Source organism: Myotis yumanensis, unplaced genomic scaffold (assembly GCF_028538775.1).
Source record: "Myotis yumanensis isolate MYYU_CA2020_CCGP unplaced genomic scaffold, mMyoYum1.0.hap1 SCAF_15, whole genome shotgun sequence".
NCBI lineage: Eukaryota > Metazoa > Chordata > Mammalia > Chiroptera > Vespertilionidae > Myotis > Myotis yumanensis.
Window position 1 is genome coordinate 28,852,727 of NW_027223766.1, and position 13,351 is coordinate 28,866,077.

Genomic DNA, 13,351 nt, shown 5'->3' on the forward strand with positions numbered 1-13,351 from the left:
ATAAAAGGAACTTTGCAGTTGTAATCAAGTTAAGCATCTTGAGATGGTGAAGTTACCTGGTTATCTGGGTGGGCCCAGTTTAATCACATGGGTCTAAATAATAGGGAGGCAGGAGGATCGGAGTCAAGAGTAGGTGATGAAGTGACAGAAACAGCGGGAGAAAGGCAATGTGATGTGGGGCCATGAGCTAAGGAATAAATGCAGGCAGCTTCTAGAAGCCAGAAAAGTCAAGGAAATGGATGCTCCCCTACCGCCCCCAGAAGGAAGAAGCCCTCCCAACACCTTGATTTGAGGACTTCTGACCTCCAGACTGTAAGGGAATAAACACCACTATGTTTGTGGGGATTTCTTAGAGCAGTGATGGCAATCCTTTTGATCTCGGCCTGTCAGCATTTTGAAAAACCCTAACTTAACTCTGGTGCCGTGTCACATATAGAAATTTTTTGATATTTGCAACCATAGTAAAGCAAATATTTATATTTTTGATATTTATTTTATATATTTAAATGCCATTTAACAAAGAAAAATCAACCAAAAAAATGAGTTCACGTGTCACCTCTGACACATGTGTCATAGGTTCGCCATCACTGTCTTAGAGCATCAATAGGAAACTAATACACTAACTTTTAAAAATAGGGGAATTGCCCTGGTTGGGGTGCTCAGTTGATTGGAGCATTATCCTGTACACCAAAAAGTTGCAGGTTTGATTCCCGGTGAGGGCACATACCTAGGTTGTGGGTTCAGTCCTAGTCAGGGTGAGTATAGGAGGAAACTGATCGATATTTCTTTCTTTCTCTCTCTCCCTTCCTCTCTAAAAATCAATAAAAACTTATCCTGGATTGAGGATGAAAATAAATAAATAAATAATGGGAGGAATTCACATTAAATGTAGATTCCTGGATTTCTTTGAGAAAGTGGAGATTTGTCAATGCTGTGCCCACAATCTTCCCTGGTAATGACAGGGTCATGATAAGCTAATGCCGAAAAGAAGCTACCTCACAGTGGGACTTTTTTCCCTTATATCTAGTCCTCTGAATTTGTGACTTCCTGTCTAGAATATATATGATTAATATAGCCACTATAACATTGCTGAAAGCATGTGTTTTGAATCTAGTGGTTTCTAAGACATGGGAAAGGTCAGGAGCCACTTAACTTCCTAGTGATGCAAATATCTAGAAAAGTTTACTAATTACAAATACCCAAACACACTCTCATACCTATATATGCCACTTGCTATGATGGTGAGTTTGTGATTCTACAATTAGAAAGGTCTGCATTGTACAATTGGTGTTGACTGTTGAGGTTTCTTTTGCAAACTTAATATTATTTTTGAAGAATGATGCTTAATATTATTTTGAAGAATGTGTTGACATTGAAATAACTGGTTCCAGTCGAAGTTAATGGATCAGATCTGACTAGGTAAGTAAGATAGGCACTTTGGGAGGATCATTTATAGCTTCCCCAGTCTTATTTAATGAGCTGGAAAAGTAATTTACTGGGTTTTAATGTAGAGCCTGGAAAAGATGTACTCCAAATCTCACAAACACTTTATGCCTTGAGACCACAGCTTAGTCACCTTGTGGGGTCTGGAACATTGCCTCCCTTAACAATTCATTTGGGTCTCTTGAAGATTCTGTTGTTCTATTGGGAGGTAAAATAGGCTTAAATATTCATAAAATGCTTAAAGGGAGAAATAAGCCAGGTAGCCATTCACATTCTAGTATAAATAGCTTCACCGGGGATTTCTACCTTCTAGAAAAGGAGGTTTTATTCAGATTTGTTGAAGGAGGGCATGAATTAATAAAGGTGATCGCTATGTAACAAATTCTTCTTGGGAGAACTTTGAAAAGGATCCAAGGAGAATGAATTGAGGTTGTCGATATTCTGGGCTTGCCTTATAATTTTTCCCAAGAGAAATCATTACTTTGTCAGACTATGGGCATTTTCAAAGAACACCTTTTTTGACAAGTTTAGAAATTGGTTGGTCTGCTACAGTTTTCCCACCCTAAGTTTCAGTGAAGACCTGACCATCTGCCAGGTACTGTGCTGAGCACATTACATGCACGGTCTCACTTCACCTCCCCTGTAGCATTCGGAGGCACGAGCTACTTAACCGGCCCCAAATGGTGCTTATTCTGCACTGTGCTAAGCAATTTCGACATTTTAACTCAGTCCTCACAACAACTCTCTGAGCTTAGTGCTATTATTTCCCCATTTTACAGATACAGAGATTCGCTGACTTGCCCCGGATCCCACAGTTAGTACATCGTGGAGCTACGATTTATGACCAGGCATTCTAGCTCCAGAGTCAGCACTCTTAGCCACTGTTGTACACGATGCTATCCTTACTTATCAGCGAGGAAATAGGAGCACAGAGAAGAATAACTTGCCCAAAGCCACACGGGTAGTAAATAATGGAGCCTATGAAACTACATAACCTACAAAGCTCACCCTTTATACCATCTTGTACATCTCTGCTTTGATCACTCAATCCTGAAGCCACACCCACTTGTTTCCACCCTCAATGCAGATTTCACTGTGGCACCTAAAAAAAGATAATGATAAGAGGAGAAAGGGAAGGAGTTAGCATTATTATTTATTTAGCTTACTATGTAGTTTAATTTTGGATAGGGTTTGTTGCGAGAGGGTTGAATTGTCACTGAATTAGTTGCCAGTTTCAAAGACAGTCTCACCTCATCTAGAGCAGTGCTTCTGAATCTTTAATGAGAATATGAAGCAGCTCAAGATCATGTTAAAATGCAAATTCGGATTCAATAGATCTGGGATGGGCCTGAGACTCTGCATTTCTAGCAAGCTCCCAGGTCATGATGCTCCCAGAGCATGATCCTGCTTTGGGTTTTTCCAAACTAAGCATCAAAATGTCCCCCAGAGCTCCGATGGGAAGCAGGGCATTTTCATAGAAGAACATTTAGTGTGCGGGGATCAACACTGGGCAGAGATAGATCTGAACTTCCCAGACTCTCAAGGTTGGAAAGGACTTTCAGGGTCATCTGGTCCAATCATCCAAGTGGTGTTTGAATCCTCTCCAATCTCTCCCTGCCAGGTCATCTCAGCCCTTGAGTTAAAGAACTATCTTTAATGAATCGAACTAAACATTCTAGAGCAGTGATGGCGAACCTTTTGAGCTCAGCGTGTCAGCATTTTGAAAAACCCTAACTTAACTCTGGTGCCGTGTCACATATAGAAATCTTTTGATATTTGCAACCATACTAAAACAAAGACTTATATTTTTGATGATTATTTTATATATTTAAATGCCATTTAACAAAGAAAAATCAACCAAAAAAATGAGTTCGCGTGTCACTTCTGACACGCGTGTCATAGGTTCACCATTACTGTTCTAGAACAAGAGAATTCCAAGGTGGTGCCTGAGTCTGATATCTCACACTTGTTCAGACAGTCCTTCACCTTTGGATATTTATTCCAAAGCTTTCCAACTTCGCCCTTCATAAGAAAAGCAATGCGCTCTACCAGAGAACCAGCTGGGAGCACTTCGTGTTCCAGGCACCTGCCTCTCACAATGAAATAAAACTTTCAGTGCTGGCTGGCAGGTGAGAAGCAGTGGCAACTGTTTGACCCCTGGGCTGCTTCTTGGCGGCATTGGCTATACATCCCAGGCCTTGAGAAAAACATATTTTAAAAGATCGAGAATCATGAGACCATGACATGGTGTGTGTTTTTTTTTTTTCTCATTTCAATTTTGCAACCAGAACTGAAAGACCTTCCTATTGTTGGGTCTTCTGATTCGGGGGATGCCAGCTTCTCCTTTCCAGGCACTCTCCTTTGAGGCCGTCTTTTGCCAGTTCTCGTCTTTCTGTTTCAGGTGCCCGGGGAGAACGAGAAACAGTGGAAGCCAGCCCTGGTGGTGCTGACTGACAAGGACCTTTTAATCTACGACAGCATGCCCCGGAGGAAGGAAGCCTGGATGAGCCCGGTCCACATGCACCCTCTTCTTTCCACCAGGTAGCCATGGCTTTGTGGTGGGCTGTGATGTGTTTGCAGTTTGAAACTGTTTTAATCAACTGCAATTATTTCAATATCCTACATTACTGCTTACTGTTGCTGCGGGAGCTGAGAGCTCCTCCAGAACATAGCCACCTGTTTTTATCCAGATTATCAATGATGGCCAATCATAACCAACACAGAGACAAAGAACAAACTGCTCATCCATCGTGAAGGAGCAGTGACACCTGTGAGACGGTCCCAGCCTAGTCACCTTCCTTTCCCTCCATCCCATCCCCTTTGAGATGAGCTATGCACATGTAGTTATAATTTTGACGTTCACGTAGAAAGAATTATCAAGCAAGTGTCTTCCCTTGGTAGCACCACTGTGCTCTTTAAGCTTGTTGAGCACAAGACTCCATAACAAGCTCTTCCTCAGTTGTGTGATGCTTCCTGTGGAAGTGGGGCTGCCAGGGGCTGTCTGTTCCTTAGGAGCTTCAGAGCACATTGATTGCTCATGTGACAGTCTCTTAATGCAGCGTATGCTCAACCCATCTCTGAAAGCTTATATCCTGAGCACAAGATCACATCAAACCTGAGTCTTGCCTTCGAGTAGCTGACAACTCCCAGACCTGGCTTCTATTGCCAGCGCTTTCTGTATGTACTTTATGATAAAGGGCATGGGTTTCATTGCTTCTACACCCCTCTTTCTTTACCTAGAAGCTAGGAATGCTAGCATATTGTTTGTGGCCTCCCCGGGATGGTGCCTGGCAGTATTGGGCCTTTAAATGTCTGTTGAATGAATTACTGAACAACATGGGACAAACTCTGCAAGGAATTTGGCCCTACAGACAGAGCATAGTGGGCTGGGGTGTTGGGGCATCTGTCCTGAGCAAAAATATAGAATGGGTTCTCCATTCTGGAGGGATTGAGGTGCAAAATAGTCAAGGCTCAGGTGTAGGGAAGAGGATAAGGCCCAGCGGCAGAGCCAGAGGCTAACACAAAGTTGAAACGGTGGTAGTGAATACAGAGGAAACTCCTTAAAATTCCTCTTCCACTCATGGCTCATTGCGGAGACCAGCAAGGGAGACCTGAGGATGGCAGCTACTGGCCCCCGAGGTAAATGGAGGAAGCCTTCAGGGGCTAGGAACCAGGCCCAGAGCTCTTAGAAATTAATAAATAAGTTAGTAATTTAATTTTTGACTTTCCTAAGCCTCAAAATATTTGACAGGATATCTAATAAATGTTTACAACAAAACCTCAATAATCAGAATCCAAACATCCTCAAATATCCATACAAAGATTCAGGCTCTGTCTTGGGGTCCATTCAAATTCAGCCCAGTCGCCATCATTTTTGGTGGTTTACACCTCAGTCCCCATCATGGGCACTGGTGTTCATACTCTGAGACTCTCACAACCGAAACCAAAGAAAGATCAGACCGCGGTCACCGTATTCCAGTTACTAAGGAGAGAAATTGGACTCCTGCCTCTTGGAATGATTTTCAGGAACTGAAGTTTAAAGAAGGCAGAGTTTCTGGGTAACTGTTGGGCAGCTTGAAAGGAAAACTTACCCTAGGACACTGCTTCCTCCTCCCAGTCTCTGAGCGTTCTGACTCATGGAATTTTAAGGAGTTTCAGCTCTATTCGCTACCACCGTTTTCATTCACTCAGGATCTCAAAACTTCAGTTCCTCCATCACAGTCGCCACATTTCAGGGACTCAGCAGTTTGGGCTAAAGGCTACCATTCTGGACAGCACAGATCAGAACATTTCCATCATCACAGAAAGTTCTGTTGGACAGCGCTGCCCCTGAGCAGAACTGAGTACCTGCCAACTGGTCCCGATTGTTGCGAGTGGCCGGACTGGGCTTCTGCGATCCCACAGCTGTCCGTCAACAGCCCAGGCTGCCTGGTGGGATGTCATCTCGGAGGCTCACTAGGCTGACGGCACAAGCAGGGCTCCAGTGGCCCAGGGCAGTCCTGAAGAAGGTCACGGATGTGAACCCTTCAAAGCAAAGTTTCCAGGAAGGGGGATGGAAGCAGAGACACAGTAAATGACATCTGAGGAGGTTTGGGTGGGAGGCACCAAATGTACCTGCTCCAGGCTCCATGCCATGGGGATGCCAGGTCTGAACTGTGAACACAGCATGTGAGTAGCCTAGAACCATAAACCTGCATCCGATGTGGAACAGAAAATGGAAACCCCTTCTGTGCAGATGGTGCTCATTTAGAAAAATAGGTGCAAGCTTAAAAAAATAAAATCAGTGTCCACTGTCAAAACATCAAGCAGATACAAAGGTGACACTTCACCTCCCAACTTACTGCCCTTTCCCAAATGACCCAGCCTGACCTCTGACCTACAAAAGAAAGATGTGTTATTAGATGAGTATAATAGCCTTATGAGAGGTGGTAAAATTAGGCCCATATCCATGATCCCGGTCTCCAGCTGTAGCCTGTGAGGCAGAGTCTGTCCAGATGTTAGGACAGACTGGCTAGTCTTACTTTATCCCTTCAAGCTAGTAGGTAATTTGCTGCCTGGTCCTGAGCAGCAGCCTGGAAAAGAAAGAGCTGGAGTTTCCATCTGTTTTTCTCCCATCAGGATGATGCTTAACCCTAAGCTGACCACTCCACCTCCGTCTTTCAGAGAGCTCATCTGTCAAACACGCTCCGTGAATGCCTTTGTCTCCCAAGCCCAGGGAGAGATACACTTTTGTAGAAATGGGTTGTTTAACCGACCTTTTGGCCTATGCATCAGCCACCCTGGTTTGCCTATGCATTGGTCATGGTCCGTTTCCTTCCACATCTCTGCGGCTGTGCCTAGGAAAAGACTTTGGGAATGCAAACAAGCAACGAGGAAAAGGACCCCTCCCTTCCCCGAGTAGTCATGCTGGGAAGATGTACCCTCTTGTAGCTTCGGGCTGGGCATTGAATGAGATGCCATGGAGCAGGGTTCGCCCCAGCTGGAGATTGAAACTATCCTATCCTTGCAGATAAGCCAGCTCTTTAAGGGAGGAGCTGGGCTGAAGCTGTTCCTTTCTGCCAGAAGTGGTCAAAATCAGAGGAAAACTCTGGATCCTTCCATTTCTGAGGTCACCCCACTCCTTCCATTGGCTGCTTCCCTAGCTATGTATTTAAGTTCATCAAGTGACTCCTTCCTTTACTTCCCATGTGTTCTGTACAGTCACATGTGAAACTGTGTCCTTTATATTTGAGCTGTTGGGCACACAGCCTAACTAGTGGCATTACTTGTCTTTGAGTGCATATCCAGGCCACGAGAGTACCACTGGCAAATAAAGTTAAGTCCTCACTAATGTAGTCAGTAGGTTCTTAAAAACTGTGACTTAAATCAATTTTATCATAGGTTAATTGATTTAAACAAGAGTTAAGTTCCTATAGCATATATCTGTATTAGGCTATGGGAGAAATTGGTTCTCGTTATTACATCGTTTTATTTAAAGTTAAGTTTCCCAGAACTTATTGACAGTGTTAAGTGAGAACTTACTATAGACCATGTGGCAAAGAACCAGTGGCTGACATTTGCAAAGGGAGATTAGGTCAAGGCCAAGTAATTTACATAGATTCTATCTGAGTTTGCAAAATGTACCCAAATGAAGAATGATCTGGCTGTTTATTAAAGATTCCTGTCCTGGGGACCCTTTCCTGGAGATTCTGGCTCAGCATGTCTGATTGGGAGTCAGGAATCTGTTTTTAACAAGCATTGGGCAAATATAGTCCTCAGGGTTCCCACATCTAACCCTCACAAGCCTTTGAGGTTTAGGTTTTGTTCCTATTTCACAGACAAGCAAACCAAGGAACAAAGAGAGGAAGTAACTTACACACAGTCATACAGCCAGGAAGAGACCTGAGATTCTGAGATCACCTTCTTAACCACTGATCCTGGGCAGCTGCTTAACCACACAGAACCATGGGTTTCTTATTTGTAAAGTGGAGCTCATGATATTCCTTTCAAAGAGTCATGTTCTTATTCCCTGGAGTTTTAGTGGCTCCTTGAATATCCTGAGTGTATCACAGAAATATTGCCTTAACTCTCCTGACATCTTATATCATCACATCTATTGCAGAGTGATTATGAAATTAAAATATGGTGCCTGCATTAGTCAGCTCGGGCTGCCCCAACAAATACCATAGATTGGGTGGCTTAAGCAACAGATAATTATTTTCTCACAATTCTGGAAGCTGGAAGTCGAGGGCTAGGTGCTGGCACAGTTGGTTTCCGGTGAGACCTCTCATCTTGGTTCGTAAAGATGGTGGGCTTCTACTTGAGTGTTCACACGGCCTCTTTTAGCACATTCGGGGAGAGATCTCTCTGGTGTCTCTTCTTATAAGGATACAAATTCCACTGGATCAGGGCTCCTCCCTCATGATTGGCCCTATCTCTAAATATAGTTTCAATGAGGGTTAAAGCTCCAACATAGGATTGACAGGGTGGTGATGGGTAGAATTCAATCCATAGCAATGACGTAAGCACAGCTTTATTGAGCATAATGCCTGACACACAGCACGACTGAGCACCTGGTCAGTCCCTTGCCTTCACCTCAGCAGTGCTGGGAAGCATTGTTCTGAATGCTAGAGACAATCTTTTCCCTTGCCCAAGAAGAAATGGCTGGGACTATGGCCAGTAAGAAACAGGTTGCTTCTAAAATTGAGTTACTCCCTCAGGCAGTTCAGAGTTGATCTGTATATTTGTTTAGGTTTGTTTGGGTTTTTTTTAGGTCCAGGCACATCTAATTTATATTTTTCTGGAAGATGAAAATTTGATTGTATTTCAGAGCAGTGGCCCCAGACATACTCATGTGCTCTTGGCATTGACCACCATGCATAGACATTGACAAGCAGACGCCTCTCCCACTGGCAAACTTCAACAGTGTGCCTCTGTGTGTTATCGGTGCAATTTATAGGCGTGCACTCAGGAAGTTTGCAAAGATGGTGTAATTTTAGCTGTTCTCATCCCTCAGCTTTTTATGAGTCCTTGGGAAAACATTTTTTGCTTAGCCAAAGCTTATTTGATGTTGCTGAACATTAAAAAACAAAACAAAAAATTCTTGCCCATATGGAGTAAATGTGTTGGTTTTTTGTCACTGTTGTCATAATTGGCACATGAGATGGGTCTACAGAGAGCGAAGATTAAGGTCACAGTATTTCTGGAATTCTAGAGGAGGTCTAGCCCAGAAATTCTGCACATCCGGTTTATTGGTGAAAGGTTCAGAAGTACAAAGCTTGTAAAAAGAATGGGGTTTGTCTGAGCCCAGTTCTCTGACCGTTGGCCTGCGAAGGGTTTGGAGTAGTTGAAAAGGTGAACTGATGAATGTGTACTTCTTTCATTTTTTAAAAAATATATATTTTTATTGATTTCAGAGAGGAAGGGAGAGAGAGAGAGAGACAGAAACATTGATGATGAGAATCATTGATCGGCTGCCTCCTGCATGCCCCACACTGGGGACCACACCCACAACCCGGGCATGTACCCTGACTGGGAATCAAGCTGTGACCTCCTTGCTCAGATGTGGTTGCTCAACCACTTAGCCACACTGGCTGGGCTGTACTTCTCTCATTTGACACCACTTGGGACCCAAAGACACTGAGTGTTTCTACTAAACTTGTAGCACAGCAATTTTCAACTGGAGTGGCACAATAATTTTTAAAACATGTAATACCTGACTACTTCGTCAGGGGCACTGACCTCTTTTCCCTTAGATTGTCAAATAAACAAAAATGACAACAGCCAACACAACAATAGCCATCTGGTATGAATGAATCACAATTAAACATATATTTTTGGTTGGATCGGCAAAAATAGATATTTTTGGTGTGCTGCAGAATTTTAGTAATTAGTTCATGTGTGCCATGAGATGAAAAAAAAAAAAAAATGAAAATAGCTGTTGTAGCGTAATCATTGGTGCCTAAGGAACTAACCTGTTTCTAAGTGCTAAAAGTAGATGCTGCCTCAGGCCAGTCTCCGAAATGTTAGGAATGCTTTCCATAGGGAAAGTTTGGCCAATTGCACTTGTCAAACATTTATATTATAATCCGCCTGTGGTTTTCACACTAAGCATGGGGGGCCTCCTGACTCATAGAGAATGTGGGCATTGTCCATCGGCATTCCCATAGGGTAGCACAAAAGGATCTACCTGCCCAAGGTTCTACACTTAGTCAAACTGAAAAGTGTGGGGTTTGCCTACACACCCATCCATCCCATTTGTCCCCATATGCCTGGCGACCCTCTTCAGTTTGGGAGCTCCTCATTGTTGGTGGAAATGAGTAGAGTGGCAAGATCCATGGACTTTGGCATCAGACAAACCAGGAGTTGAATCCTGAGACCTCTACTTGTAATGTGACATTGGGCAAAATATCAATTTCTCTGAATTCAAGCCTCATCATGAAGGGGGCAGTAGTGTCTTCTACTTCACGCAGTTACTGATAGGACCAAGTGAGACAGTGTATGTAAATGCTTAGAATATGACTGAGACATAATAAGTGATTGACAAAGATTAACAATTGTTAAGACTGGAGAAAATAATTGAAATTAATGTATGAATGACTGATAAGTAATTGGACATATTTGATCCTATGTATAATACTGTATTTATCAGGGACTCATAGTGTCTTAAAGACATCTATAATAATAAAAGGGCAATATGCTAATTAGACCAGACATCCTTCCGGATGAAGCTGGGGCAGAGGGAAGCCAGCCCAGGTCCCAGGTGCCAGAGGGAAGCTGGTGCCAGCAGCCTGCGTAAAGGAAGGCCCACTCTTGCATGAATTTCATGCATCGGGCCTCTAGTTGAGATATAAGGAGTGGGCCAATGGAAGAGTTGTTTGTTGTTGGAGAGAAGTGTGAGACAGAAATGGTAAGTCTGGAACCCCTCAATCACACCACAAAACTAGTTCTGAATGCTACTTATAACAACACTGTAGGCAAGTGGCCTAATGATGGCTTTATTTTGGGGGCAAAACTGTTCTATTTAAGAAACATTAAAAGACTCGTGTTAGGGGCCAATATTGTACTAGGGATTAATAGTGGGGAAATTTTTTTAAAAAGCAGCGAAATATAACAGATAAAAGCCACGTTATAAGAGCTAATTGTTCAGGTTATTCACCCATGGTTTCATTTTCCCAGCAAAATAGGACTAATTTAATTGTCATTATTTTACATGGAGAAGTTCTCGGAGACCTTTTTATAATCCATATTCTGTACACACTGTGATCTATGTTGAACTCATTAAGGCATAGATGGGAGAGGGGAATATGTAAGAGATAACCAGAAAATTCAAAGAATATATTTAAAAATTAGAGCTCTAAGACTGCTAACTAATAAACAGACCATTAACTTAAAAGAAAAAATTTCCCAAGATGTTGGATGTTGTGATGTGAGATTATCTGTCGGACTGTGAGTCTTGTTGACCTTGGGGAAGGAAAGTGCATGGATGGTGTAAACCCATAGATGACGAGGTCTTCATTACACTGTCTCACTTCACTTGCCCTTCTACCTGTAGTTGACAAGCTGGAATGTGGCCCCTTTTCCTGGCATGATGGAAAGATATAGACTTTGTGGTCATGTGGATCTGGGTTCAAATTCTGGACACTTACTATGTGATCCTGGGCAGCTACTTAACCACACAGAACCATGGAGTTCTTGTTTGTAAAATGGAGCTCATGATACCCCTTTCAAAGAGTCAATGTAAATGATAGTGTATCAGTACAACCTTCCACCTAACAGGCATCTACTTTCCTCCCTCCATATGACTGCTGGCAGCTGGCCATGAACAGTCATGAGACCATGGAGAATGTTAGGACAAAACATCTCTGGAAACCCATCTAGATAATACCACTAAGTAGTCAAAACTTGGCTTCCATCTCTTTTGCTGCTCATTCTCCTACATTAAGTTGGTCTTTGCTTATAGTCAGTATCCCTCAATAATAAAAATGTTCCCAGAAATGGTTCCTTATGTAACTCTTTCACCACCGTATGCAAATGAAAGAAGTTTAGAAGATAGAAATGAGGTAATTGTTCAGCCATTCTTGGCTGAGGGGGTTTGGTACCTGGGCGCCACCCTCCCTCCCCCCCACCGCAAAGTTTGGTCCTTATTAGTGATTCTTTCCCCATCACTTCTTGCCTCGAGTCTAATAGGGGGGGCACTGGCCACTGGTTGAGAGTATTAGAGAGCACTAGACCAGTGGCTTTTACTTTTTTTGTGTGGCATCTGCTGGGAAATGTTAATTACAGCAATTAAGTAAAATGAGGATGTAATACTGCTTAGCAACCCAGTTACCTAATATGTAATTTTACTAATTTGGCCGAATCTGTGTGCTGCAATTGTTTTTGTTTTAATTAAGGATATTGATGATAATGTTGTCATGTGGAACATTTTGGGCAACATTCCCTAACACCTATCCAGAATTAAGTTAGTACATCAGCATACCTGGTAAAGCAGGTTTTTATTTATTTTTATTTTTTTTCATCAAAACCAGTCAGACAAAGGGGCATATCTGAAGAGCCAGAAACAATCTGTGGCCTACTACCAGTTATTGATAAAGACTTAAATCATCACATCTACTGCATGTGGCCTGGCCTTCTGCAGGAATGAATATCTCTACTGCCCCCCAAGTCTTAGACAAAGAATTTGACCCCAAAGTATGCTCAGCCTCACAAATCCACCACTCTGGGCATTTGAAGTAGTGTTAAGACATTTCACCCTTTCTTTGTATCTGGTTTAGAGAGCCATTTCATTTATATGCAGTTCTTTAAGTGGTTGCTAGATCCATGTTGGCCATGAATTTGAAATCTTAATGATTTGTACCTTTTTTAAATAAAATGGTCACTGTCTACTCTCAGACCAAAAAAGGTAACTCTGACTCACTAAATAACCAAGTCGTTACGAAAAACACCAGTTGTGAAAGATAGAAAGAAGAACTAGGTTGAAAAAAGAAACAGGAAATGAATGTTAGGCACATCTCCTAGAACATGTCATCTCAGTTACCTTTCAAATCACATTTTTTGCAGAACTGAATTAATCTGGAAACTAGCATTTAGGGGACGGTAACCCACATTCTTTGGATTTAGCATTAGCTACTGTTTTGTGTGGTTGAGGGACTGAGGGTGGGAGAGAAGTCATAATCTCTCATAGTAGCCATCAATCACAGACTCCATGGAAAATAGCCCTCTTTGTAGTCTAGCTGTTCATTTGGTTGTTCATTTAACAAATATCTACTGAGTGCCTGCCATGTGCCTGGAATTATTCTAGGTGCAAGGCATACAGCAGGAAATAATCAAATAAAAATTATTGCCCAGATTGAAGCAATGACAATAATGGCTATTACTATATATTCTGTACCAGGCTCCACTGTCTAATATCATGTGGTCCTATTTA

At 42.5% G+C, this 13,351-nt stretch overlaps 1 protein-coding gene across 1 annotated transcript in view; it reads left to right on the top strand.

The window, feature by feature from the left end:
• SNTB1 (syntrophin beta 1) overlaps positions 1-13,351 on the top strand; it is a 200,012-nt gene that overhangs the window by 166,765 nt on the left and 19,896 nt on the right. The window contains exon 4 of the mRNA XM_070392404.1: positions 3,845-3,984. Within this exon, the coding sequence (XP_070248505.1) occupies positions 3,845-3,984 (140 nt within the window). The remainder of the gene's footprint in view (positions 1-3,844; positions 3,985-13,351) is intronic.